This window comes from Erpetoichthys calabaricus, chromosome 15 (genome assembly GCF_900747795.2).
Source record: "Erpetoichthys calabaricus chromosome 15, fErpCal1.3, whole genome shotgun sequence".
Classification (NCBI taxonomy): domain Eukaryota; kingdom Metazoa; phylum Chordata; class Cladistia; order Polypteriformes; family Polypteridae; genus Erpetoichthys; species Erpetoichthys calabaricus.
Genome location: NC_041408.2, coordinates 76,140,071 through 76,166,808, shown reverse-complemented (window position 1 = coordinate 76,166,808; position 26,738 = coordinate 76,140,071). Strand labels below are relative to the sequence as shown.

The 26,738-nt window shown below is 37.5% G+C and overlaps 1 protein-coding gene across 4 annotated transcripts in view; it reads right to left on the bottom strand.

Moving 5' to 3' along the window:
• LOC114666140 (ribosome-binding protein 1-like) overlaps nt 1–26,738 on the bottom strand; it is a 114,119-nt gene that overhangs the window by 51,852 nt on the left and 35,529 nt on the right. For all 4 annotated transcript variants that reach the window (XM_028820885.2, XM_051919642.1, XM_051919643.1 and 1 more), the window contains exons 3-11: nt 16,551–16,702; nt 15,697–15,819; nt 15,027–15,179; nt 13,085–13,203; nt 6,813–6,966; nt 5,204–5,342; nt 3,994–4,181; nt 1,877–1,914; nt 1,206–1,296 (exon numbers count right to left, since the gene is read on the bottom strand). In XM_028820885.2, the coding sequence (XP_028676718.2) occupies nt 1,206–1,296; nt 1,877–1,914; nt 3,994–4,181; nt 5,204–5,342; nt 6,813–6,966; nt 13,085–13,203; nt 15,027–15,179; nt 15,697–15,819; nt 16,551–16,702 (1,157 nt within the window). The remainder of the gene's footprint in view (nt 1–1,205; nt 1,297–1,876; nt 1,915–3,993; nt 4,182–5,203; nt 5,343–6,812; nt 6,967–13,084; nt 13,204–15,026; nt 15,180–15,696; nt 15,820–16,550; nt 16,703–26,738) is intronic.

Sequence of the window (26,738 nt, the reverse complement as noted above, 5' to 3'; positions counted from 1 at the left end):
AGTCCAGAGCACCTGCTGCCATTTTTCTGCACCCTAGTTCCTATGTTTTCGTGCATACTTGAGTCGCTTGGCCTTGTTTCCACGTCTGAGGTATGGCTTTTTGGCTGCAACTCTTCCATGAAGACCACTTCTGGCCAGACTTCTCCGGACAGTAGATAGGTGTACCTGGGTCCCACTGGTTTCTGCCAGTTCTGAGCTGATGGCACTGCTGGACATCTTCCGATTTCGAAGGGTAATAAGCTTTGTGTGTCTCATCTGCTACACTAAGTTTCCTTGGCCGACCACTGCGTCTACAATCCTCAACGTTGCCCGTTTCTTTGAACAGCACATCTTGAAAACTCAGTCTGCTTTGAAATCTTTGTCTGGGAGAGACCTTGCTGATGCAGTATAACTACCTTGTGTCTTGTTGCTGTGCTCAATCTTGCCATGACATGAAACTGTCTTCCACAACCTCACCTTGGTAGCAGAGTTTGGCTGTTCCTCACCCAGTTTTAAGCCTCCTACACAGCTGTTTCTGTTTCAGTTAATGGCTGTGTTTCAACCTACGTGTGACATTGATGATCATTAGCACCTGTTTGGTAGAATTGGTTGATCAAACACCTGACTAGAATCCTACAAAATCCCTGACTTTGTGCAAATGTACCTATAAGAATTCATGCTGGTTTGAAGGCAAAAGGTAGTAACACCAAATATTGATTTGATTTAGATTTTTCTTTTGTTCACTCACTTTGCATTTTGTAAATTGATAACAATAAACAATCATTATTTATATTTCTGAAAGCATTCTTTGTTTACAGCATTTTTTCCACACTTGCCTAAAACTTTTGCACAGTACTGTATATCACACATACACACACACACACAGATATTAAAATGTTCCTATCCAGACCGACATCCATAATATTGTCATTCTTCAAAACGTATGTCTGGTTTATGATGGTTTTTACTTTAAGTGCGAATTAAGTGCAGACAACTACACCCATTTTAAATGAATGAATGATATTCACATTAATAATATAACTGAATTAAAGAGGAGATTTTGCGGTGTTTCAGCATGTAGTGTCACAGTGGATTGTTGACCTTTTCTTTGTTCACGGCTACTGGATCACTTTCCTGAGCTGTATCTGGACTAGGAGGAAAAAAACAAAAACAGAATTCCGAAAGGGGAATAACTTGTTCTCATATTGTTATATTTTACAACTTACGTTATTTTTATTTTTTTGCGTTTCCACTGTTTCTTTCAACTGAAGAAGTTCTTTTTCCATATATGAAATCTGAGTCTCTTTTTCCTTTAAGCTAAAAAAAAATAAAAAAATTGTAAGACAAATTACCATTTTCATCCCAGCAAAAAAAAACAAAAAAAAAAAACAAACACACACCATTCTATTAAAATAACTTCTGTTTTATACTTTACTATGGCATATAGCCACACACAGAAAATTGTGTGTACAGTAAATATTCTATTTTTGAATAGATTATTGTGTGCCTGTATTATTCATGCATTTGATTATATTCACTGAAGGTGTGCCAAGTATGTTATATTTGCTTTTTCTTCAAAAAAAAGGCTGACCAAAGTCAAAGGTCTCAATGTTCTAAAAGAAATGCCCTCTTTTCTCTTTTGTGCGGATATTAAAAATGAGGAAATGGCTGGATTTAAAACCAGACTGCAACCCCCCTTCAACAAGAATTAGACATTTCCTTTATTTACCATAAATGGAATAAGCTAACCGAAAGTAATAATTAATATTTCCTTGTTGCATTACATTCACTCCACAGTGGATCATTAAATGGATATTAAAATGTGAATATATTTGAGACAATCTTGTATATAAAAGCATAAATTGTTACAAAAATAGAGCAGTTGACATAAATTCACCTGTTTTGTAGACATTCTTGTTCTTCTGCTCTGACACGCTATTAAAAAAAAAACAAAGAAAAAAAAAACTGTAAAATCTAGTGTGAATGTTGACACTTTACTAATAAATAATTCAACAATGTGACAAATTCGAATTAAAATCACCACACAACTAGAAAAAGAAAACAAAAAATAAGATCTGACGATAAGATAAACTGGCAAAAGCAGACCATCCACAAGGGGGCATGCATTGACTTGCTTATCGCCAGGTGTTACTTTGCATGATTGCATAATCAGCCAATTGGTCAATTAATTGTTATTACTTAACCTCTTATGCCCTAAGGGGTTTTAAGCATTATTGCACCCAGAGTTACAGGTACTCTGCTTATGTAATAAAGAAGCTTCAAATGATAGTTTAGTTGAGAGTATAAACATTTCAAAATTTTTTAACAGAAAGTATTTACATGAATGAAAATTTGTTTACACATCAATAAAAACAGGCTGCTTTAGGGATTTTTTTCAAAAAAAAAACAAAAAAAAAAACCACACACACACACAAACTGTACAATATACAACCAAGACATTTTTTGATGATCTTTTGTGCACTGGTCAGCTATCAAGTTTAGATTTTCATATTCCATAGCATTGCAAAGCTGTTTGGCACAAGGTGTTCCCCTTTTGGGTAACATTGTGTCCCTTTAGTCTCTTCTACCTAAACAATCTCTCAAAACAAAAACTCTGCAGTTGCAATTATATTTCGATACGCAATTTTCTCGGAAGACAATTTAACGTCCCGCGAGACAAGGCAGCGAGACAAAAAGGACAGCTGCTGTACAGGCTTTTAAACGATCGACACGCAGCGTGACAAGCAGAACATGCAGCAGCAGGAGAAAGACAGCAGATGATCAGACCGCATCTCCTCAGCATGCGTTCAGCCCCACCGACCACCTTGACAATGCGAGCAGCAGAGAGGCAAAGTGGTTGGAGTGAAGCGAGCAGGTTTTTAAAATTTTTATAAAATTATATACATACACATGCTGTATCTCACTCTGAACCAACAAGTAAATAATTTGTAATTATGAATGTACAAAATAATGTACTCAACCAAATATTTACTTTCAAAATTAATTTTTCATGACAGTCATTGAAACAATTTGTTCACCACTAGACACAGATAAACACTACATTTTGTACAATAAATTGCCATTTTCTTGCTGAAACAGACACGTTCTCTTGCCTTGTGTTGCAGTTGCCCCATAGAGGTTTAGCGTTTTAATTTTTTAATGGTTGAATTATTATTATTTTTTTTTCTAGCATTTCAAATCTGGGATAAACCAAGCTACATGGCCTTTAAGTGAAGGCTTCATGAACAAGGTTTAATTGTGATGCAAACCTCACAAAATACAGGCCAGAAAGCAAAGGTTTACCTGCAACATTTACATAAGTAGTTTCTAATCACTTTTTCCCCCCTCATTGCCTACTTTGAGATGCTAGGTTTTGTAAAGCAGGTCTAAAAGGACTAACCAAATAAATTACATGTCATATAATGCTGTATTATCCACAATAATCTGGATTTGCCCAGTTGTACTGTACAGCATCTGAATGCTATTTAAACATACTTTTAAAGAATTCACACTCTAATGAGGGAAGCCTTTTGCTCAATTTTCTCAGTTTTCAATTAATCACAAAAATATGCAGTTACACTGTTAAGATTTAAAAAAATTTTATATAGGATTTATTATACAAAAAGGGTGTGTCCATGTAGGCATATACTGTACATGCAACAAATACACAGGATAATTTTTTTTAATCAATTTTGAAACTGTCCTGGTCTTGCATGATTCCACAGTTAATTGCTTATGCTTTACATTTTTAACCAAGCTTTTTCTATAGCAAGGTAAGAAAAATCATTACCATTTCAGGTAACCTTTTGTGCTATGCCAACACTCTACTGAAACAAAGTCTTAACCAATCAAGTAATGCCCGTTCGTGACGGTTTGAAAAAAGTCAACTGAACTTAAACAGCATTTCAGTTCTTTAATTCAACTCATGGATCCAAGTCAGTCTTAAAACCAGCAGAAAATAGTCAGGTCAGTAGAGATCATGCAAAAGAATAGGAAGCTGCAGGTAGTGCCCACCTCCATTTCATAGTCTTTCTCAGCTTCTTTACTGTGGCCAGCCTCTAGTAGAGCTTCTATTGTCCGAATCCGTTCTTCCAACTCTTTTTTCTCTTTGTCAGCCTCCGACAGCTTGTTCTGCAGATTCCCCACCTCTTCAGACTTAAGCTTGACCTCCACTTCTGTGGCAGCCACCTTAGCCTGAAGTTCTATAGCAAAAAACAGTCCAAAACAAACAGATAAGGGGGGGTAGTGTCCTCAAGGGTTTGAAGTCTAAGGCAAGAATATTCCATTCAGTTACATTTTTTCACTTAAATAAAATGAGAAGTTCCTTCTCTTTGACATATTGGTTCAGAATATATATTCACTAAATGTGGTGCGGGTTAGTGTACATATTGCACTGTGTTGGCAAGTTAAGAATGTAACGGTGCTCTGTAGGCTACATGAGAAATACCCTACAAAACTTACAACAATGCAGCATTTAAAAGGGGCCTGTCAAATGTTTCTATAAAGTAATATGCATAAAGTGCCTGCTCCTTGTCACAGAAACCTGTATAGAAAACACATCCCAATCTTGCACATGGCTGCTATGGTCCTTTAAGAGTGTGTGGACAAACATTTTTCCCCAAATTACGATAGCATTTCACAAAGTATATTTTCTGTTCATTTGAAGGAAGAAGGAAAAAAAAAAACCTCTGCCATTTAAATCATAAAATTAATGGATTGTAATCTGGCATTAATGGATCTATGTCTAGGAATGAAAAAATGTAAAGCATTAACTACTGTAATTGAAAAATGGATCTTATTAGACTGCAGCTGTCTAAACACAACAGATGGTAAAGGCCCAAGTGATGCGATTCAGATAGTGAGTTCTGACTGTTTTTATGTATCACCTTTACATGGGACAATTGTGTCATGTATTAATGATTTATATTGCCAAAAGTCTTCAGTTTGAGCAGGTAAGATGTTGTAAGGTATTGACAGTCACAGAAGATGAATGGACATCACTGAGCAACCAAAACTACATCAGTTAAAACATGTGATTAAGACTACTGGAATGCAATTCCATGATTTAAAAAAATAAAATTATACACACACACACACACACACACACACACACACACACACACACACACACATATATATATATATATATATATATATATATATATATATATATATAGATTAGAATTTACTATCTCATGAAGCACCATCTCATCGAAATACTAACCAGTAAGGCCCAACAACCCTTGCTTGGCATTATCCAGGTCTGCCAGGATGCTGGCGTTTCGGCTTTGAGATTTTCGGAGTTCTTCCCCAAGTTCATCTAGCCTCTTTTGTAGGGTAGCCTCAGTCTCCTGCTGTGAAGACTTGGATAAAAGAAATATATCAATTTAAATGAAGCTTCCTGTTTCAACAAATGAATCAGCATTTTATTAAGAGCCTTTCATGCCAAAAGCACATATCCATTACAAGAAGCAAAAAAATCATTCAAGATACTTTAAATAAAAACCAAAAACACCCCACCCTCGCTCACTTAGCCAAAAACATGGATTTAAGTCTACCTCCAGAACACATGGGTCCAGGACACTTAAAAGCATTCCAATGCTTCAGGTTTGTTCCAAATCGAGTTAAGTCACTGCTAAGTGCTTGGAGAGGGTAAAATATTCTATCCAGCGATCTTTAGAAATGCTGAAATTCAATGCCATTCTCCAACATTCACTGTTATTTCATTTATTTATATAAAAAGGGTTCTGCAGACTCAAATTTTAAGGAAACCAATTGAAAGATATTTAAAATTTCATTTGGAGATCCATGAAAAAAATAAAAATCGCAAAACAATCTTGTGAAAAGTAACTAATATTTATACATAATGTAAAAAAGGTTTCAGATTTCAGACAATTATAAATGCAAATGTAAAGTCCTAACTAGACGGATGCCCTTGCATTGAACACCACAATGTTTACCTAATTTTGATGTCTGTGCTGTGACAGTCAAAAAATAAAAGTCACATTTTGCATTAGTACAGAGAAGCAAAACAAACTAGGATCCTAAATACTGTACTTTCACTTAAAAGGTCCATATTCACAATGAATTCTTAGCCAACATTTATCAAGTAAAATTAGACAGAACTCCTGACCAATGAATGAAGGGCAGAGGGAGATCATGGATTCAAAAGCTCGGTATTATGGGAATGTGTTTTCCTGCTTATGATGTGCACGAATACTAAAGGAAATATCTATTTAAAATATTTTATCAAAAAAATAAAACAAACATGGTTTGCACACTGAGCATACAACTTGATAACCATCACGTGGATTATGCAAATCGAATAATGCAAGACTCCTCCCACCCTGGATGTTTTTCACAATATTTGCTGATGTAAAACACTGGTCACCATTGGGCTCAATTACTTCAAAACTTCTCTCTATTATGTATGAAATCAGGACTAAATTTTTCTTGGTCATCAATACAAACTGCACGGGGTAACGAAAATATGTAATAAAAAAAAAACAAAAAACCCACAACACCACACCCCCCACCCTTTAAGCAAATTTAGGGTCATATGGCAAGGTAGTGAACAAAAATACAACCTTGTGCTTTACTAAGTAAACATATCAAAAACAAAAAAAAATATTTTTGATCCTTTGCCATTAGAAAATTAGCATCATTTAAGCTATTTTACAGTTTACAGGTCATACATAGTCTACTTAATCACTTGGCAAATAACGGCTCCGAATGCAATTAAAAAAAAAAAAATAACCTGGAGTGGAGTATGGACTGAGACACTAAGCACTCAGCTCCTCCACCCCTCCCTATAAACATCTTTCTACCTGTACCTGAAGCTGGCCGATTTGTTTTTCAAAGGCAGCTGCCTTGGCTTCCAGCACCTTCCTCTGTTGCTCTTCTTTCTGGAAGGCATCAGATTTCTCACCCAAATCTTTGGTTAGTTTGGTACATTCTTGCCTAAGTTTAGCTAGTTCAGCATTTTGCCTGAAAATAAAAGCAGACATATGTCAAGGCATAATTTTCTTGCAACTTAAAGTGCAAATTTTGACATTCACACAAAACCATTATGCTTTGATCACTCATTGCATTTCTTTTTGAAAATGATGTCAAATCTTTATCAACTAATTTGAGGACTTTATTATCATCGACCCATGGACTCAATACAACATTTGAACCTGCTTATTCAATGAAGAGCAGCAAGGAACCAGAACATACCCCAGTCATATTGTAGTAACTAACACTGAAAAGGGGTCCAAGTCCATCACAGAAATCTCACTCCTATTAGGTCAGGTCAGATTTAGGAGTCAACCTAACCTGTATGTCACTAGGATGTAGGAGATAAATTAACACGGTCACAGATAAAACTCCACATTGAAAGCAAACATAAAAGACAAGAGGATGTAGTATTAATAATGCCACTGTATCATTGCCATTTCTTTGTATGAACTTTTTACAGCATTCACCCATTCAAATAGCAGCACCCTCTGTGCATTTCTTCTGTCCATTGCTATCATACTACATCAGGACTATAAGGGCTATACATGTATACAAATGTCACCCATCTCGATAATGTAAAGTTTTGATTCAAAGACCATCGTAATCAAAATTTCACAACACCAGATTGAATGGCACAGGAATAGTGGCTGAAACCTCACACAGAAGATCAGGGGCCTCATGTATAATGCTGTGTGTAGAACTCGCACTATAACATGGCATAAGCACAAAAGCGGAAATGTTCGTACGCACAAAAAAATCCAGATGCATAAATCTGCGAACGCCAACTTCCACGTTCTTCTGCTACATAAATCCCGGTCAGAGTGAAAAGCAAGCGCCTGCTGTCCCGCCCCAGCTCCTCCCAGAATTACACCTCTTTGAATATGCGAATCAATATAAATAAACAGTCCTTATGCTCAGCCTTCTGTGAAAAGACAATGGCAAAAGCACGAGGGAAAAATAGAAGAATTTCAGCAAATACCAAGTGGAGGCAAGGAAAAAACGTAGTATTTGTTGGTTTAAATAGTGGTATAAACAACAAAAGGAAGTTGATCAAGTGACATAGCATGTCGGAGAAACTCGAAAGCTCAAGTTCACAAAGTCGCACAGTGCCCGAAATAAAAAAAAAAAATTTTCAGATATCAAAGTTGCTGTGAAAAGGCGAGTCGTAGCCCACCGTCTGAGTGTCATATGAAAGTTTATTAGGGTACTGGAGGGGGGGGGGTTAAGGGTACACGGTTGATCCCGAAATATCAACTTTAATCACATAGTTTATTTTGTCATTAAAGTAGAACATTATAAACTTCATCTTAAAATTGTTTAATTTACTAGTTTCTCAAATCCTATTGTAACTAAAGTAGCACATTAAATGCTTTGTTTTGTATTTGATCTTCTATGTGCTCTGTGTGTGTGTGTGTGTGAGAGAGAGAGAGAATCACCACGTGCTTCCGGGCTTTCTCTTCCTCCGACAAGACACAGAATCCATTACATTCATAATATTACAGCTCTGTGAATAATTAAAATACTGAGATGTATACGTGATATTTCCATGATGATAGGAGTTACAGCATGTTATTAAACATGGGAACACGGTGGTGCAGGGATTGTTCATGTCTCACAAAAGATGCTTGCTGCACCACTCGCGACCTTCGATGAAATTTATTACAGAAGTACTGTCTCTTTCAAACGTACTAACCCCCAGTTCCTGTCCTTACTTTTCTTTCTCCAAATACCCAATCGCCACACAATCAGCTCTGTAATAGACGTTAAGCCATATGTAAGCTTAGAACGCCGATTCTTCAGAGCTTTTAAGGAACATTTAAATATCTTCGTAGTACATGTTTAATTATTCTATCCATCCAGTGTCACAAGAAGAACAATCCGTGAACGGAGCACCAGCTACTTGCTAGGACTGTGGCACCATGTCCTTACATGTTTAATTATTAACAATATAGATTTAAATGAAGTTAAAAGTTTTATCTGTATAACATATTTTGCTGCATTTCATCTTAAAAAGGATATCGTCATATGTAAATACGCGCTTTATAAAGTGGCTCAGGTTGTGCAATATTATAACTGTAGTGCAAGTTTACAGTGAGGTGATTGTACTTCTAAGTACAAACAGTTCTACAAGCAGCACTTGAACTGATTGAGTACATTTATAGTTCTTGGGATGAAACGGTTTCTGAACCGCAAGGTCCCTATAGGAAAGGCTCTGAAGTGTTTGCCATGTGACAACAGTTCAAAAGACAGCATGGCTGAGGCAGCGTGTGCTTGATGCTGTATACCGATAATTCTCTTTCTGATCAGCTGCTGTAGATCTCCGATTCCCCACTCAGATATAGTGATATAAATACTCCGAGGGGTGCAGAGAGAATAATATGGAAAAAAAGATGATCCACTGTGGCAACTCCTAAATGGGAGCAGCTGAAAGAAAAAGGTGGTGCAGTGAGAGTAACAACGCTAAAACAGCTATGGTATTTGGAATGCTTAGGCTATTCCCTGGGCCATTATATTGTTACAGGTTAAATTACAATTAGATGCCTTAAACTAATAAACAATATGCAGTTAGTTTCAGTGTATATGATAAAGCCGCATCAGGGATGTGGATCTAAAAAAAAGAAAGGGAAACCACACTGGAACAAAAGCACTGCTTTGACGCTGGGTGCTGCCAGTTTGCAAAACCGAGTGGAGAACTTGCGTACGCCAAGGTTGGAGCTCCTGTGAAAAAGTGCGTGGCTTCACGCCAAGTTTAGGTTTTATACATCACGATTTCAGCGTGGAAACATTCGTACGCACCATTTATACATGAGGCCCCAGGTCTTAAACCTGCAGTTGCACACAAATGTTTTCATCTCCCCCCCCCCACCCCAAACAGCAATAGTGACACCACTTCAATTACTAGAAACTATATGGTAAAGGAAGTAGACTTGAGGCGTACAATTAAAAACAAAGGTTACAAGTACATTTTAGATGTCTGCAGCATTCATTTAATAAAGTAATTTATGTGCTTAAGTTGAAGTGGAATGCTCTCCTTCTCTCAGAGGCTTAGGTGTAATTAAGCTTGAGGGCGCAAACACGCCTGCTTTTTTGCATTGTTGGATATATCTGCAGGAGGAGGAGTTCTTCATTCACCCATTGCATTTTCCAGGTGTCAATTAAATCAAAGGTTTCATTAGAATAAAACTACTGCCTAATAGTTCTGTTTTGCCAGTTTTACATTAGCATTGATGGCAGGGATGCCAGATGATAGACTAATATAACCTATACCCAAGTAAGGTAGACAAAATGACAAGTGTCTAAGATTTTTTTTTTTCCCTTTTACAGTATATAAAGTAAGTGGTAGAAGTTGCAAGTAGCTTTGAAGCCTATCAAATACCTTGGGAAGACATCAATAATTTATTATAATTACAGGTATTCAGATTACATAGAGGCAGAATAAAAAAAATTACATATTTTCAATCTTGTTATACCTCCTCATTATGTATAATTTGTGACATGTCACACTGATGCCAAGAGTAAGTCGTAAACATTTTCTTGTTAGGTTAGAAAATAGGGTATCGCGTAAATGGTACTAGCTACCTTTGAAATAACAGTTTCTTATCTCAAGTATTCACATAGCACCCTTAAAGTAAATGACAGGAGTCAAAGTTGCCCACTGTGTTAGATTTGTGGAAATACAGTAAGTTCTCATCTTGTTATACCACTGCACAACTATTGCCATATCAAATCCTAATACTCACTGGTTACACTTGCAGCTCAATAGCAAAATACACTTCTACATTAAGAAATGAATATTAATGTGTAGTTGCCCAATGCACAATTTGAGCCAGAGTAAACCCGTTGGAAGCTTACACATAAAACATTGAATCAGAGTGGATTTAAATTTAGCTTTAACACTGATCAACAGAAAAAGACTAATGTCAAACTGAAAACAGAACTCTGGAAAGTGCTTTAAATTAATTACAAATCTAAAACACAATTGTTGCATACATATTTACCCTCTTCAAGTTAATATTTAGTAAAATGGCAGCCATGACAGCCCTTGAGTATGTGTACACACGTTTCTCTCAATCAGTGTTGCACATCTAGACAGTGTCATTTTCTTCCATTTTACTTTGCAGAACTGCTCGTGCTCTGTCATATTGCATGAGGATTGTGAATGAACAGCCTTTTTCAAAGTCCAGGCACACATTTCCATTTGGATTGAGATCTAGACACTGATTCAGCCACTCTAGGACATTGACATTGCTATTTTTAAGCTATGCCTGTGTAGCTTTGGCTTTATGCCAAATCTTCTCTCAACGTATAGGTTTCTTGCAGACTGCCTCAGGATTTACTCCAGGATTTCCCTGTATTTTGTTAAATTAAATTACCCTCACAAGCCTTCCAGAAACTGCTGCAAAGTAGCATCCCTACAGCACGATGTGGCCACCAGCCATACTCTAACTGTGGTTTTGGATGTTTAACATGGTGTTTAGTTAAAATGACCAAAATACTCAATTTTAGTCACATCGGGCCTTAGAACCTTCTTCCAGTCTCAAGTTTCCCATGTTCTGACAAATTCGGAATATTTTTTTCTGTTAAAAAAAATTCTTTGCCTCTTTTCCATAAAACTGCAACTGGTAAAGCACTCCGGTAACCATGGTTGTCCAAACAATCTCTCCAATCTTAGGCACTGTTCATAATGGCCTAACTCGCTAACCTTCTTACATTTATCGCTCAGTTTTTGTGGATGGCCTGCACTTGGACAAATTTACAGCTGTGCCATACCCTTTCCATTTCTTAACGGTTTATTTAACTAAACTCCAAGGGATATTCAGTGACTTGGAAAATTTGTTGTGTCCATCCCCTGAACTTGTGCTTTTTAAAAATCACCTTTTCAGTGGAGTTCCTGGAGCGTTTTTTTGTCTTCATTGTGTAGGTTAGGTCACAATATTGACTCCCAACAAGCAGGACCTTCCAGATAAGGTCCATTTATGCTACAGTAAATAAAAAACCCAGACAGGTAACCTTCATTGAATTATGTGACTTCTAAAGCTAACTGGTTACATCAGTGATAACTGGCCAGTGTCATAATTGAGGAAGTGAACACTTCACAAATATTTTGTTTTATATTTGCAAATTATTTAGACTATTTTGCTAAGATCCATTTTAACTTTAACATTAGAGAGTCTGTTGATCAGTGTCAAAAAACACAAGTTAAACCCAATATGATTCAATATTATATAACAATCAAGTATTAAAAACTTCCAAGGGGCAAATACTTTGAAGGCACGGTTTTAGAATTTCTTTGACTGATGGATTCCAAGATTAAAAAAGTAATGAAAGTTTCATAACAATACATGCAAATATTTGGGACATTGAATTATAGACACAAACTGCCGTGCTATCCATTATGAGCACAAGGTGGCACACCAACTTCTTTTATAAAATTCTAGCTTCAAAATTCAGGCGTTAATTCTGAATAAATGACAAAAGCCTATGCAGCATGAGGACAAAAGGCCAAAAAATTGTGTGTATATCAAGAGAGTGCACTTTACTGCACATGTCAAATTTTAACATTCTGAAGCATACAGTAAAATTGAGAGATTTAATTAAGGTTTACTAATGGTGCTTAAAAAATACCTAAGGCAAGATGAGCTTAGGACACAATGTTAACAAAACTGACGTGCCATTTACTGTAACATATGAAGTATGCAGGGTATGCAAGTCAGAAAAGTTATTTTGGTAACTTTTTAATTGTACACTCCCATGGCAGTAAACAAGTAGGTTTTGCAAAAGACTCCGCAATCCTGGAGAAGTTAGGCTTTGCCACTAAATAGACATATATGTTAATGTGCTTATGATTGACTGATGGGCACAAATTATACATCACACAGACTCTTCTAAACTAGAATAAAGCTTCTCAGTATGTGGTTTAAAATGTCTTAATATTATGAACCAAAACATAAGCGGATGGGATGTGGAGGAATGGGGGAGACTTCCATAGGAAATTAGCATGGCACCTACCACAAACGTGTGGCAGCAATCAGGGGTACAGTCTCTACACCATACATTGGGAGGATGGTGGAAAACGCACAAATACAGGATAGGCCTTGTTCCTTACTTGCTTTCCATTTGGCTGGTAGCTTGGTTCAAAGCATCCCTCAGAATAGAGTTCTCCTGTTGAAGGCGGGCAAGTTGGGCATTGGGACCATTCTCTAATTGCTCCTGGAGAGAACGTATCTATAATGAAACAAAGTTTAATTTTTTTGAATATGGGAGACTGAATTGAAAGATTATCCTGAAAAAGATAACATAGAAATCAACAAACTATAAAATTGGTTTGCCAACCTTTAAGCAGACTCAAAACGGACATTCATTCTTATATCTGGGATCGAAAAAAATATAAAAGTTATAACTCCTGCACCAAAGACAGACAGAAAATGGAAATTAAAGGCGCGATGAACTCATTAGCCATTTTCTTATTGCCATTTAAAGACAGCCAGCACACACAAATGCACACTGGCAGAAACGAGTGTAGGAGCATGCAGGTAGTTGCAAATGCAGACGAACTTAATTGCCAATACTATTTAGGGATTTCATTGTGAACACTCTGTTCAGCAGTAATAACCTTCAATGTTTTTCAGTCTTACCTGCTGTATGCTTGGTGTTAACAGTCACATTTGGCGTCACGCAGGTACAGTACATGGTCCTGCTGCCACTAGCTTACGATTGCAACAGTTCACCAATAAAATGACTCAAGCTAGTATATTTATAGGCATTTTATCTGACAGGCCAGAGGCGAGTAAGTAAATTACACATATATTATATATATATATATATATATATATATATATATATATTAAAAAAATCCTACAACTGTTCAACTTGTCCCAGATATCCATAAATAAACCCAAGTCAGGGCTTCCAGGGCCAATCCTAGCATTAACAAACCTTGAGCAAACTCTAGATGGTGCACCAGTCCTTTGACAAAAATGGAGCTCAGCAATATGTCCCCTGCAATCATCTTTGAGCCCATTCAAACAAATCTGTCTATGTGGACTCACTATGTAGTATGTAGTTTAGTTAGTCTGAAGTTTGTCACAGTGCTCTATCCCTGTACTCTGAAAAGGTCTTGGCTTCATGTAGTGTTGATAGACTCATGTAAATTCCTTTTAAGAATAAAGTTCTTTCTACATCCAGGTAGGAATCACACCTAATAGGTCAGTAAGGCATTCAAGCAGAAAATGAAAGGACAGCCAGCCATTGTTCGACATTAACGCGGGAAAACAAAACGATTAAATTTGGATGATTTCACACTGTAGTAGCTTTACATTATAGGTTCCTTATTTTCACATGTACACAGTACAGGAAATTCTTACCTGTATGTGTTAAACATACAAAACATCATGTCACTCAATTAACAAGAAATACTATACGAGCATAAAATATTTTCATTAAAAGAGAACTTTCAAACCTTTAAACATGAGCATTTGTGTACCGATTTGAATTTATTGTGCAGTAGGTTTGTGTAATAATCATCAATAGGCATACAATTCTTTCATGAAGATTTCATATTGTGGGAATATTGTATTGTAAAACCTGAAGCACAATGTGAAATGAATTGTAGGATAAGTGTATTAGCTCATGCCTAATTAGTATTTTTTCTTTGCTAATGTATAATTACTTGATAGCATTGTAAAGAGGAGTGTTTAACTCCTGACAGCGTTTTGAAACCCAAGTCTACAAAGACATTTGTACGCTCTTACAGGGCACAACACAATGCTGTTGCAAATATAATGAAAGGTCTTCCAAGAGCAAGAGTTTCAAACTTAACAGTCTTGTCCATCTTTATGTACCATTCAAAAACAGAAGATAGTACCGGTAATAAAATGTCAACTCCGTATACCCACAAGCATGTCCAATAAAGCCACTCATTCAGCAAAGTGAATTCAAAAATAAGTGGCAGACATCATAAGTAAAACTCCAAACAGCAAGGATTTTGAGTCAATTATCCTGCAGACTTTTTACAGAAATGCCCACTTTTCCCACTCATTTTCAGGTACCTTGGTCTGCAGCTGCTGAGTTTCATTGACATGATCCTGATAGCTGGCCTGCATTCGATCCTGCATGGCCTTGATCTCTTGCTCTTTAGCAGTGAGCTGCTCTTTCATTTTTGCTTCAGCTGCTGCCACCTTGCTTCTCTCAACATTAAGTTCCTAACAGAATAAAAAAAAAAATTAGACTAAAGATCAAATGTAGTGTACAGGGGTAAAATGTCGGTCATCAGGGGCCTAAGCTACATACAGTAATAATTACAGCATCTAACATGCAAACAAACCCAATTACTGTTGAATATGACAATTCAAGCATTCTTGAGCTTTGTTAAATATACAGGGGGACAGATTCTCTGGTTTTTGTCACTCATTTATCTTCAAACAATCTGCATTAAATTTCAAACCCTAAACCTGGGACTACATGAAAAGGCTTGGAATGACAGCTTTAAAACTGCTTCAGAAGAATCCTGAAGGGGGAAAAAAATAGCATATGTTTGACCCTCCAATCCCTCAGCATAGTAGTTTGTACTATAGAGCTGTTGACAAATATTTTGGAAATCCTTCCTAGCTGCTGCACAGATGCATTAATTTCTACTTTCAGTATTAGAGATAAAGTTGGAAACATTCAGGTAAACGGATGCCCTCTGCTGGAGCAACAATCAGCCACTGCAAATATCACCTTGGTTAGTTCACGCAGCTTATTTTTGGCTGCGGCAGCATCTTCTTGTTCTGCAGACAACAGTTTCTCTTTCTCTTCCAACTGCTTTTTCAAAGCTGTAACAGGATCTCCCTTTTGGGTGGCCTTCAAAGAAACAGCAGAAAAGAGGTCAGTTACACAGCTGTCTTCAGGGCGACAAGCGTCCTCAACTGAAAATGCCACAGTGACCCCAACTATTAAAAAGGTAATATGTGAAGATTATACAATCAATTAATATTCTGCTTTATGACACTGCATTGGGAAGCAAGCACTGTACACTCCATTTGTGGAAAACTGCTTAATAAAATGACTGGATGAAAGCTATAGTGTCTGCTGTTTTGAATCTCGTAATACCAGTATGTTTCTGCTGAAACTTTCTATATTTGCGATCCCTTTTTAAACATATCAATATAGTGTAATTCACATTTACAGTTTCAGAGAGCATGTTCACAAATAGTTAACAGAATACAACACCATGCAATAACCTATAACGCAGGCCATGTGCAGAAACATTAGGTGACTTAATACTATGTGGCACACCCAAGCCAATGGTTTTGAACCTGTAGGTCTTGTGGTTTCAAAAGTCTCTTTCAAAAACCTATTCGGTCTTCTGCATTCAGGGTCCCGTGTGCTTCATCACACTGTGACAGTTCATACCTGTTCCTTAAATTTTCAAGGCTTTCTCAAAGCATGACTGCAGCCACATAAACTGATTGCAGGCCACAGTCAACTTAACACACAACATTCAGAGCAGTATATAGTAAATGCACGTCCCTGAAGAAGATGGGCCTCCACACTGAATGCAAGATCCACAGAGAGCTAGAAGGTATGCTTACCGTGTGCCAGGTGCCCTGCACAATGCCAGCTTTGTCGGTCAGGATTTCAATCAGGCGTTGAGCTTCCCCCTCACTGAAAACCATGCTGCTCACCGTGGAAAGTAAGGTTTTGAAGGGCAAGTAGATGGGACTATCCAAGGAATCAATAGAAGCTAGGGATTAAAATAAAGAAATAAGATAGACAGGTGGTACACAACAAGATAAAAGGTAACACCCCTCTAAACTGCAGGGGATGCTTTGACTTAACCAGATCATGTGATCAGTTCTCAAATTAGTTTAAATCTGTTCTTTGTTTATTTATTCACCCACCTCGAGCAGAGGGGTAAACCAGGGTGAAGCTGCAAATGAGCATGCTCCAGGCTGTTCAAGCCTAACACTCATGAGACCTCAAAATTTAAGCCAAGGAGAGTTATGAAAATTACTGTACAATTCTGCGACACCGACAGCTTACTAAAAAACAGCAACAGTTATAATAATGGGCTGCCTAATAGAAGAAACTTGGACAGCTTCTTATCACTCTGTTTAAGCTTCATATTTGTAATAGAAAACTACCAGAATTAAACTTGTTTAAAACAGACCTTTTTGGAATAACCCTATTTCTATTTTAAAGCAGCACACTAGTAAGGGAAAGGGAAAGATAAAGGGTTTCCATTTTGGCAAATTTATCTTGTCTGCTTATCCACTCGTTTCCTGACCCTTCTTCCATTTCAGGAAAGCCAGGGTTTATCTCAGTACTTTAGGAAGAAAGCAGAAACATCAACCTTGGATTAGGCAACTAGTTCACAGAGTACACAAAGCGTTTAAACAAATTCACTTTGAAGAAGCTTGTTTGTCCCGTTCAGGAATTGAACCTGCCTTTTACTTGATGCTGGGATAGGCTCCAGATAGACTGGTTAGTACATGGATGAATAGACAAAAAAGACTGATCAAAAAAGGTGAAATATATAAAAGCAGGTACAGAAAATGGATGAACAGATGTTGCATATACTTTCTATCTTGTCTAACAAGGAGTGCCCTCTTGTGGATGCAAGGCTTCAACACTGTCCTTTAGGTTTACCTGAAGGCTGGCTGCCTGAAGAAGGGGCCCCGAGTTGCCACAAAAGCTGGCATATTGTAATCTTTTTAGTAAGCCAATAAAAGGTCATTTTGCTTGACTTTTCACTACATTCATAATGGCTAACACAATACAACACCCTAGTACTATAGAACCCTGCTTATACACAAGACAACCCAATTTAAATGTTGGATGGTCTGGATTGGTTAGGTCATGAAAAACGGGGAACGAAAGGAATGGAGAAATTTTATGAGAAAGACGTTGTCAAAACTGAAGCACACAGATACTCTTTCTACACCATCTATTTTGAACAGTGGAGCATGAATGTCTTTCCAAGCCACGCTTCTGCAGCAAATGAATACATTCCATCAAAGCCCGAAGCGTACCTTTTCAGTAATGCTTGGGGCAATGTCAAACCCAACCCCCCGAAAAAAAAGCGCTTGAGTCAGCCAGAAGATTATTAATAATTCATAGTTTTATTTTCATAGGAATAGCCACAGCTAGACCCTAATACTGTACATCTATCTATCCAAGTGAAGCAAAGTGAAGTCAGGGTTAGGTTCAATAAGCAAGTTCAGGTTCATATGTTTTAAACTACACATTTCATGTGCTCCTTTCCAAAACACCATCTCGTGTGATCAACCACAGTCACCTTTTGATGACTGCTGCTTTGGCCCTGGGTTAATGCAGCCGATAAATAATGGTGAGATTACAGTCCATAAATAATTGCGAGATTTGAGGGACTTCTAATGTGCTACTCTTCGCCACACTACTTAGAAATTTAATGTGTGTGTCAATAGTTCTTTGTATGAAGAAAAACACAGTTGTGTGAAACTTGCTCTTACGTTTGCGACTGGGTCACAGTTTTCTTCCGATTTATTTTAAAATTCTGAAGGGAATTAGTACAGTGTATCCCAGATGTTACTTTAAACACTTCAATTGTGTAACCTCTTAATCTCAATCTGCTTAAACTGTTCCGCTTCAATCTCTCCATATAGCTTATAACTAAAAGTCCTGGAGTTCGTATATACAGAGTCACGTACTGTACATGCGAAAGACATCCGTCACACCCACAAAAAAAAAAAAAAAAGTGTAGGAAAGAAGATACCATAACTGGGCTGAAATTTCAACTTCAGTCAGGCATCCCTGGACACAAAATTATTAGGAATTAAAATATTGATAAATAAACCACCCATACAAAAACACCTAAACATTTGACTTGTCTCCTCCTTGTTCATTAGTCAGGAGTCCTGCCCAGTAACGGCTTATTTCGGTGGCAAACATTTTGCTTCAGGTAATACTCAACAAGCAAAGTGCACTGAGGGTCACATACAGCTAAAGATTACAAGTTACACAAAAGAGTGAAATCATCATCATCAGGAAGATGTGCCTCATACTTGTGCTTATCCAAGATTCTTCAACCACCAGTTAGTCAATTCACCCGACTGCCACTAAATAAAGCCAAGGGAGTCCAATTGCGGCTCACCGCTATGAATTATAAATAATGACAGATGGCAGGTCAACAATTCAAATGCTCATTCACAAGAGTGTTTTCCCAGAGGTTATTTAACAATAATTTTGAAAAATACAGGTCTTTTGGCACATTGTAAGCATATGAGTGGTTGACTTGATGTGTGGATTACAGAATACTAGTAAGGAGAGATCCACCCCCCCCCCCCATGGATGTTTTTTGGGAATTGGCGTTTGTTCAGTGTTGGTCACAATAGAGGCCAATTCAATCAGAAACTCTCTCTGATCGGCACTTAAACATGACAAATATTTTCTGTCACTGCAGACTACCTGGGTGAAGTACAACATTTTATATTAAAAAAAAAAAAAAAAAAAAAAAAAAATTTGGGTGGCATTTCCCTTTAAGACAGATTTTCAAGTGCATTAAACAATGCATCTCATGTGTTTTTCAGTAAGAAAATGAAGGTGGCTGCTCAGATACAGCATCTTACACAACTCCTGTATATGTAAGAAGCATTTCCTCTATAATAGTTATTCATAACAAAAAGGGTACATAAAAAAAATTGTGAAGATGTGAACTTGAATTACTAAACAAAGAGGGAGAGAAAAGATATGGAAGGCAAAGGGACATTCCTAAGCTCCAGTAGTAACAAGGAATAAAAAAAATTAAAGTTGCAGTGTAAACACGTGCACAACTGCAAACCCTAGAAATAATCATATTATATACTCAGTACATATAAGGATCATCATCTTGGAACAAAAAGCCCCTAATACAATGCGTCCGTTAGGGTGAAAATGGACAAATTAGTGGCAGTTGGTATTATAGCTGTAGGCATCTACATATGACCAGAATTACTTCACGTCTTTGCAGTGTTACACTGTGAAAAGTTCTACAAGGATAAACCTTGAAAGCCCTCAGGTGTATTTGGTTTAACATTCAGCACCTTTTAGGTAACAATTTACATTTGCCTACTTGACATGAAAGCTGAAGACTCCAAGGACTTACCGGATTACAACTAAATGGGTGGGACTACAAAGCCAAAAGCACAGAGGGAGTACAGCAAATCAGTTTAAAAGTTACGATAAACACTCTGAAACATTTCTGCTAAAGGCTACTTAGACATAAACACCATTATTAACCTATTATGCTAACTTGCACAAGCACTATCTGGGAGAGTCCAGAATTTCAAGATGATGACCGGCCTGTTAAGGCCTTTAAAGGACTACAGCTTGTGGTCCTTTTTTGGCCACTCTTTTCACACAGCACAAATAAAGCACAGTGAGTCTAACGAAAGCAGTCAGGGCTTACTTGTAACAATGGGCACATTAAGAAGAAAGCAAACTGTTTAGTCTCCTTCTTAATCCCTGAATAACACTGAACAAACCAACCATCTGCTTGAAACAATCAGCTAACCCAACCCTGTGATAGCCTCAGCTAAGCAGCACCAGTCAGAGATGGCACTCCGTGCACACATTTTGTAAACTGGTGGGCAAACCTGCATTCCTTGAAAAATAAACTAAGGACTGAGAGAAAGAAGGGAAATAAAAATAGGGCTTATTTTCCTCTATCAATGACCACTTTAATTACATTTTTCTTTTCTTCCAAGTTATATAGCATTCAAGAACATAAAATGTTTTCACATATACTGAAACTGTGCTTAAGCAACTTGTTCACAATCACAAACAGGGTCGGGGCAAGGAATGAAAGGCAACCCGAGATCTACAGTTCAACACTTTGGACAGTAAGCAGCATCACCCCCTAGATGCCAAAGCTTTTGCATTAGCAAATCAAAATGAACACCCAAAACAACAGGGATGTTACTTCTCAGCATTACCAGAAAGCAACTCAGTCCTACAGGATGTGTTTTTGGGGGGGAAAAAAAAAAAAAATCACTGAATTATAGTCCGAGATGTTGATTTTAAAGGTACTGTCCAATTTTTTTTTGGTGGTCCATTTGGCACTCATCACTGAGCACGAAGCCAATATTTATTCTACATGTTACAATATACACCAATTACACTGAGTAACAACAAGTTACTTTGTCATGTGACTCAATATTGGGGAATCTTACGGTGTTTTTGAACTTAAATTCAAATATCTAAAATAAGACTATCACACAAGGATTTTAAGGGACAGATTAAAATTTACTATACACACATACAGTATACACATACACTAGCAGCATCTCACCTAAATAGGTAGAAGTTTACAATTTTCTGCCGTACTTGCCATCAGGAAAATCCCTTTTAAGATTTCAGTAATACAGTACAATCCCTCTTAACCGGCCACCTCAGGACTGGACCCATGGCCGGTTAATCCAACGCATACCTATTTTCATGTAGAAAAATATTTCTAAGGTATGTACTGTACCTCTTCGACGTTCCTGAAGAAACCATATCCACAAAGCTTCATCCACGATTTCGCACACTGGTTTTATTCTCGTACAACGACTGGACAGTGTGGTGTAGCGGGTCCACAGCTCAAGTCAAAAAGGCCACTTTTTAAATAAATAGCCACACTTGCGGCCCCGTGATAAATAGAAGCGCGAGGCGGCTAGGGGGAGAACAGGAAAGAACGGGAGGTTAATGGAGAAGGAATATTCATAAAGGAATATGTAAACTGAAATCACTCCAAGCCTATAAAGAACAACTCAGGATTAAAAAAAAAAAAATTTTTTTTTTTTATTTTAACAGGCCGGTTAATCCGTCGCGAGGCCAGGGATTGTATTGTAATCAGCATGAATACTAGGCCTCCATTTGCTTTGCTTTTGTTTTCCCATTTCAGAAATGTCCTGATAAAACTTAATCTTACTTATCGCCGATTTCTCCAAAACTTTCCAGGGAATAAACCCAGAAGAGAATCCAATAAATTAATTGTTTTAAAAATGTAAACAATATAGAGGTTTACACTTTGACATTTGATTGCCAGCTGGCATGGAGCTTCGCCTCACTCAGAGGACAATCTCAGGTCTCAACATGTCCAAATGTGTTGCAGCCTGCATGCTTTGGCACAACAGACTTATTTTAATGGCCTTCTGGAAAGATAGAAAACGTTCACAAATGCAACAAAAACACTTCCATCCACTACTGAACTTTAAAAAGCAATAAAAGTTTATACACGAAATGCTGCAGAAGTGAAGGTCTGCAATACGTTTTGTATACTTGTAGCTAGCAATCCACAAAGAAAATAAGTTGCATAACTTAAAATAGTTTTTTATTCCTAAGCTTTCGACAACCTACCAGGTGTCAGAGGAAAATGATTAGACATACAGGAATTAAAGGCAATACATAGTAGGTGAAGGGTGGGGGAGTAGAAAGGGGTGTAGCTGCAGGAGTGTAAGGAGAGTTCAAGCACGGGTAAAATGTGTGCCGAAAGAAATCTCTCGATCCAAAAGTTCAACTTAAAATATTTGGTGAAAATTCAAAGCAAAACAATCCACACAAGAAAAATGTTACACATGTAGAATAAAATGCAAAACAAAAAAAAAAAAAAACCCTTCTCTAAAACTTCTCTAAGCTTTTCTTGTCAAAAGTTTAGTTTTACTTAAAGATGCTTTATTTTTCTTCTGTACGCTTTAAATGTACGGCACTGTATATTCAATAAATTACATAATCTTTCATGTTACTTGGCACTAAATGCACACAAGTCACAGTTTAAAACCATGTGCCCTTGATGCCTTATACCTGGCAAGGCAGGTCACTAACCAAGTATAATGTATAGTCAGAGAGCCTAGAAATAGTTAGAATATACCAATTCAATTCAACTTACAGTATGGGGGTTGTAAGAACCTCCAAATAGACTATGCAGGAATATTTATATAACGTATAACTAGCAAATGGCTCTTACAGTGGGGTTTGGAAGGTGTTGTTAATAAAGTTTTATTATTTGCATGTTCTTTTTAAGCCTGCATATGTTGGGTTCAAGTCCAAGTGTCGCTTGATGGCATTTTCAGTAGAGAGTCATGATTCAGTCAGTTCTTTAGTATTCTTGGCCGCTTAATTTTATTTACTAGGCAGCGATTTTAAATCATGGCTCTAACTCCGTTCAGTCTTAAACTCTATAGGGTGGTCCAGATCTAACTATGCAACTTTTAATGCAATGCAATAATTGCATAATTAGATCTGGACCACCCTATAGATGCGCTAAATTGACAATACATTCGTCATATTAATAAGTAAGCAGCTGAATGAATTATACAGCCACATCAACTCTGTATTCCCCACAATGCAATTCACGATGGATAAAGAAATGGACGGATGCATCAGTTTCCTTGACATTTCCATTGAAAGAGGTTTAATTATGAGTGTTTATCACGAAGAATGTTACACAGACAAAGGACTCTTCCAGCAACCACCCTTCGTCACAAACAGTTGTGTTAGGACTTTGTTCAAAAGGATTAAAACACCTATTGTAACGAAATTGACACAAAAAGGAAAGACATTACCTTTTTCTATCTATACAAATTAAACGGCTACCCCAAGAAACTTATTAAACAGTGCCTATAATAGGAGACACCCTAGACCTCAGCAAATGGTCAACTCCTCACCTCACTTACAACACCCTTCCTTATTGTAATGTGTCAGAAAGTACAGCACATGTCCTGTCCAGATCTGGGATCAAGATAGCGCACAAAATGGCAAACACTTTACAGAACGTCCTTTTCAATGCTAAAAACAAAAAGTTCACAGCATTCCAAGCAACGCATACCCAGCAGTATATGTGGGACAAACATCTAAAACACTCGCAACACGTATACAGGAACATCGCAATGCCGTCACAAGCACCAACCCACGGTCTCAGATTTCCACACATATAAGTTGAACCAGACAAATGTTTAACTGGGACACTGAAAGTAAAATTCTGGGCCAATATTAAAAGTGTCAGAGAGCTGGCTGAATCACGGCTCTCTAATGAAAATGCCATTAACAAAACACTTGGACTTGAACCCAGCATATGCATGCTTAAAAAGAACATCATCCAAATACTACAAAAAAAAAAAAAAAAAACACTTTACAACCAACACCTTCCTAACCCCACTTTATTAATCCACCAACTCCCATCCCACCCACCCTTCACTTCACTTCACTTGCCATTGATTACTGTAGGTCTAATCATTACCCTCTGATGACGACACCTGCTAGGTTATAGAAATCTTAAAAACAGTTTATTCCTAAAATACGCGACTCATTTTCTCCCTCTGTGGATCTCTAGCTACAAAATACTGCAAAACACTCAAAAACTGGATGATAGAAATCTTCTGAAATCTGCATTTACAAAGGTACTTTTAAAGCACCTCTAAGTTTTTCTGTGACAAAATTTGTGTTATTATAGAGGTGAATAGGAGCTGCAAACAAAACCTAGCCAGAAACTGCAGACGGTCTGCATGTTCTCCCAGTGCCTGCACATCCTTTCCCACATTCAAAAAGACACGCATGTTCAGATAACCGAGGACTCCAGATTCACCTGCTGTGACTAAGTGTAGGTTTGCACACAAATGTATGCTACGATGGGCTGGTAGTCTCTGTCCACTTGGTTCACAAGTTGTGGCACATCTTCACTATGAAATAGACTGAACAGGAGTGATTAAAACATTAATTTACAAATATCCATCTATAAATTGTTTACTACTACCACCTTATTATTAAAAGAGAAATTAAAATTGTGGCTTTTAGAAGTATTGCATTAGTTTGTGAAAGGGGCAATGTGAATGAAACAACTGATCGATTGTTTTTGTAAGCAATACCTTAAAATAGTTTACAAGCTGTTCCTTTGTGCTTGCTATGAAAGATGCTGCATAAGAAAGACACTGTATGGTATCGAAGTGTAAAACGCATGCCATTTCATTTGACATGAAATGTTGCATGTTGATTGGCAAATAAGAATTTTACTGTATTCTGCACATGTGACAATCTTGACCCTATGAACCATTCAAAGACTGTGCCATACTCATTTCAGAACCGTTAGTAATTCATCACAATCGTGATCTACACGGGGGATTTTTCAATAGCTAGCATGAAACATTCATAACAATTTTCTTCTTCTACCCTTTCACCAAGTGAAAATGCACAGCAACTTTTTTTTTTTTTTTTTTTTTTTTTTTAAGTGAACTGCAAAGAGAAATTCTGGTACAACAGTGGAAAAAAGCAGAACATCAGAAAACATAAAAGTCCAATGTGATTATGCACCAATGTTTCTATTCAATTAAGTCTGGAGTGGAGTACAATTGGTTAATATGGTGCTCTGGTGTAAAATTTATTACTTTGGCATTTCTAACAGCCATATGCTCACATTTTCCATCTCAGATTTGTTGCCCAGGACTTTAGGTACTGCAGTGCTGACTAAGCAGAATAGTAGCAGCATACATCACTGGGTCACTCAATTTATTTTTCTGGCCAAATTCCTTGAAAGAAAAACATCTGCTCTGTCCATTTTCTCTTATTTGGGAGAGATATGAATTTGTCTAATCAGTTTGTATATCATCTGTCATATGCACACACACAAATTCCCTTCTAAAGAAAAGGCTGGAATTCAGTAGAAGCTCCAGGAAAGTACCAACCCTGATGAATAAAACTAAAATGTGATGAAATGAATGAAATATGAACTAAACAGAAGAGGACAAATCAACAGATTTAAATCACAGGTCATACACAAACACTAATTAAAAACGCAGTGGAGAAACATGTAAATTCACCTGTTAAACAAATACAATATAGCAGCCATACTTCATACGCTTTAGAAGAGGTCATCCACATGAAGCTAAGCATGTTCAGGCCCTGCCAGTACTTAGATGGGAAAGCAACCCGGAAAAAGCTTGGGTTGATGCTGCAAAAAGGTGTTGGGAAGTCCAGCTGTGGTGCTTACCCCATGGTCCGAATATGGATCCCAAAGCCCCAGTGCACTGATGGGCACATCGTGCTGTAAAAATGGCACAGTCTTTCGGATGAGATGTAAAACTGAGGACCTGTCTGTGGTCATAAAAGATCCTTGGGCATTCTTCATAAAGAGAAGGGTGTATCCCGAAGTCCGGGCTAAGTTTCACTCCATGGCCTAGTCATTCTGGCCCCCATGAATCACCCCGTCTCTAACTCCAACTCTCTCCCACCAATTCACCATCTAATGCTAATGTGTGGTGAGTGTACTGGTGCAGCAAAAAAAAAAAAAAAAAAAGGCTGCCATCATATCCAAGGTGGGTGCTACACATTAGTGGTGGTGGAAGTAGCTCCTGACTCACTATGTAAATAGCGAGAAAAGCACTATACAAATGAAAAGAATTATTAGAATAAAAACCAGCCACACACAGTAGCCCAGCCACCAAGATGCACCAGTATTAGATTCATTTAATCAGATCACCTCTAGTTTCTGCCACAATGAGATATACTTAACAACAGAATGTGTGGCATTTTTAACAAAGCAGCACAATGGTTATGGGTCTGATGTCCTTTTCGAATCATGTGCTCAGTTACCATCTCTAGGAAATCTGGTGTTCCTCCCACATACTCAACATGTGCAATGCTGGCAAAAGGCCATGCCATATAACACGACTTTTCCACTGATATTAAAGTCTCAGACTTCATTTACATAACCCTAGAGAGTTTGGGGTTTTTGGTGGTGGCTCCATAGAATGCCAATCTAGTGGGACGTGCCCAGTGAATCAGTCCAACCA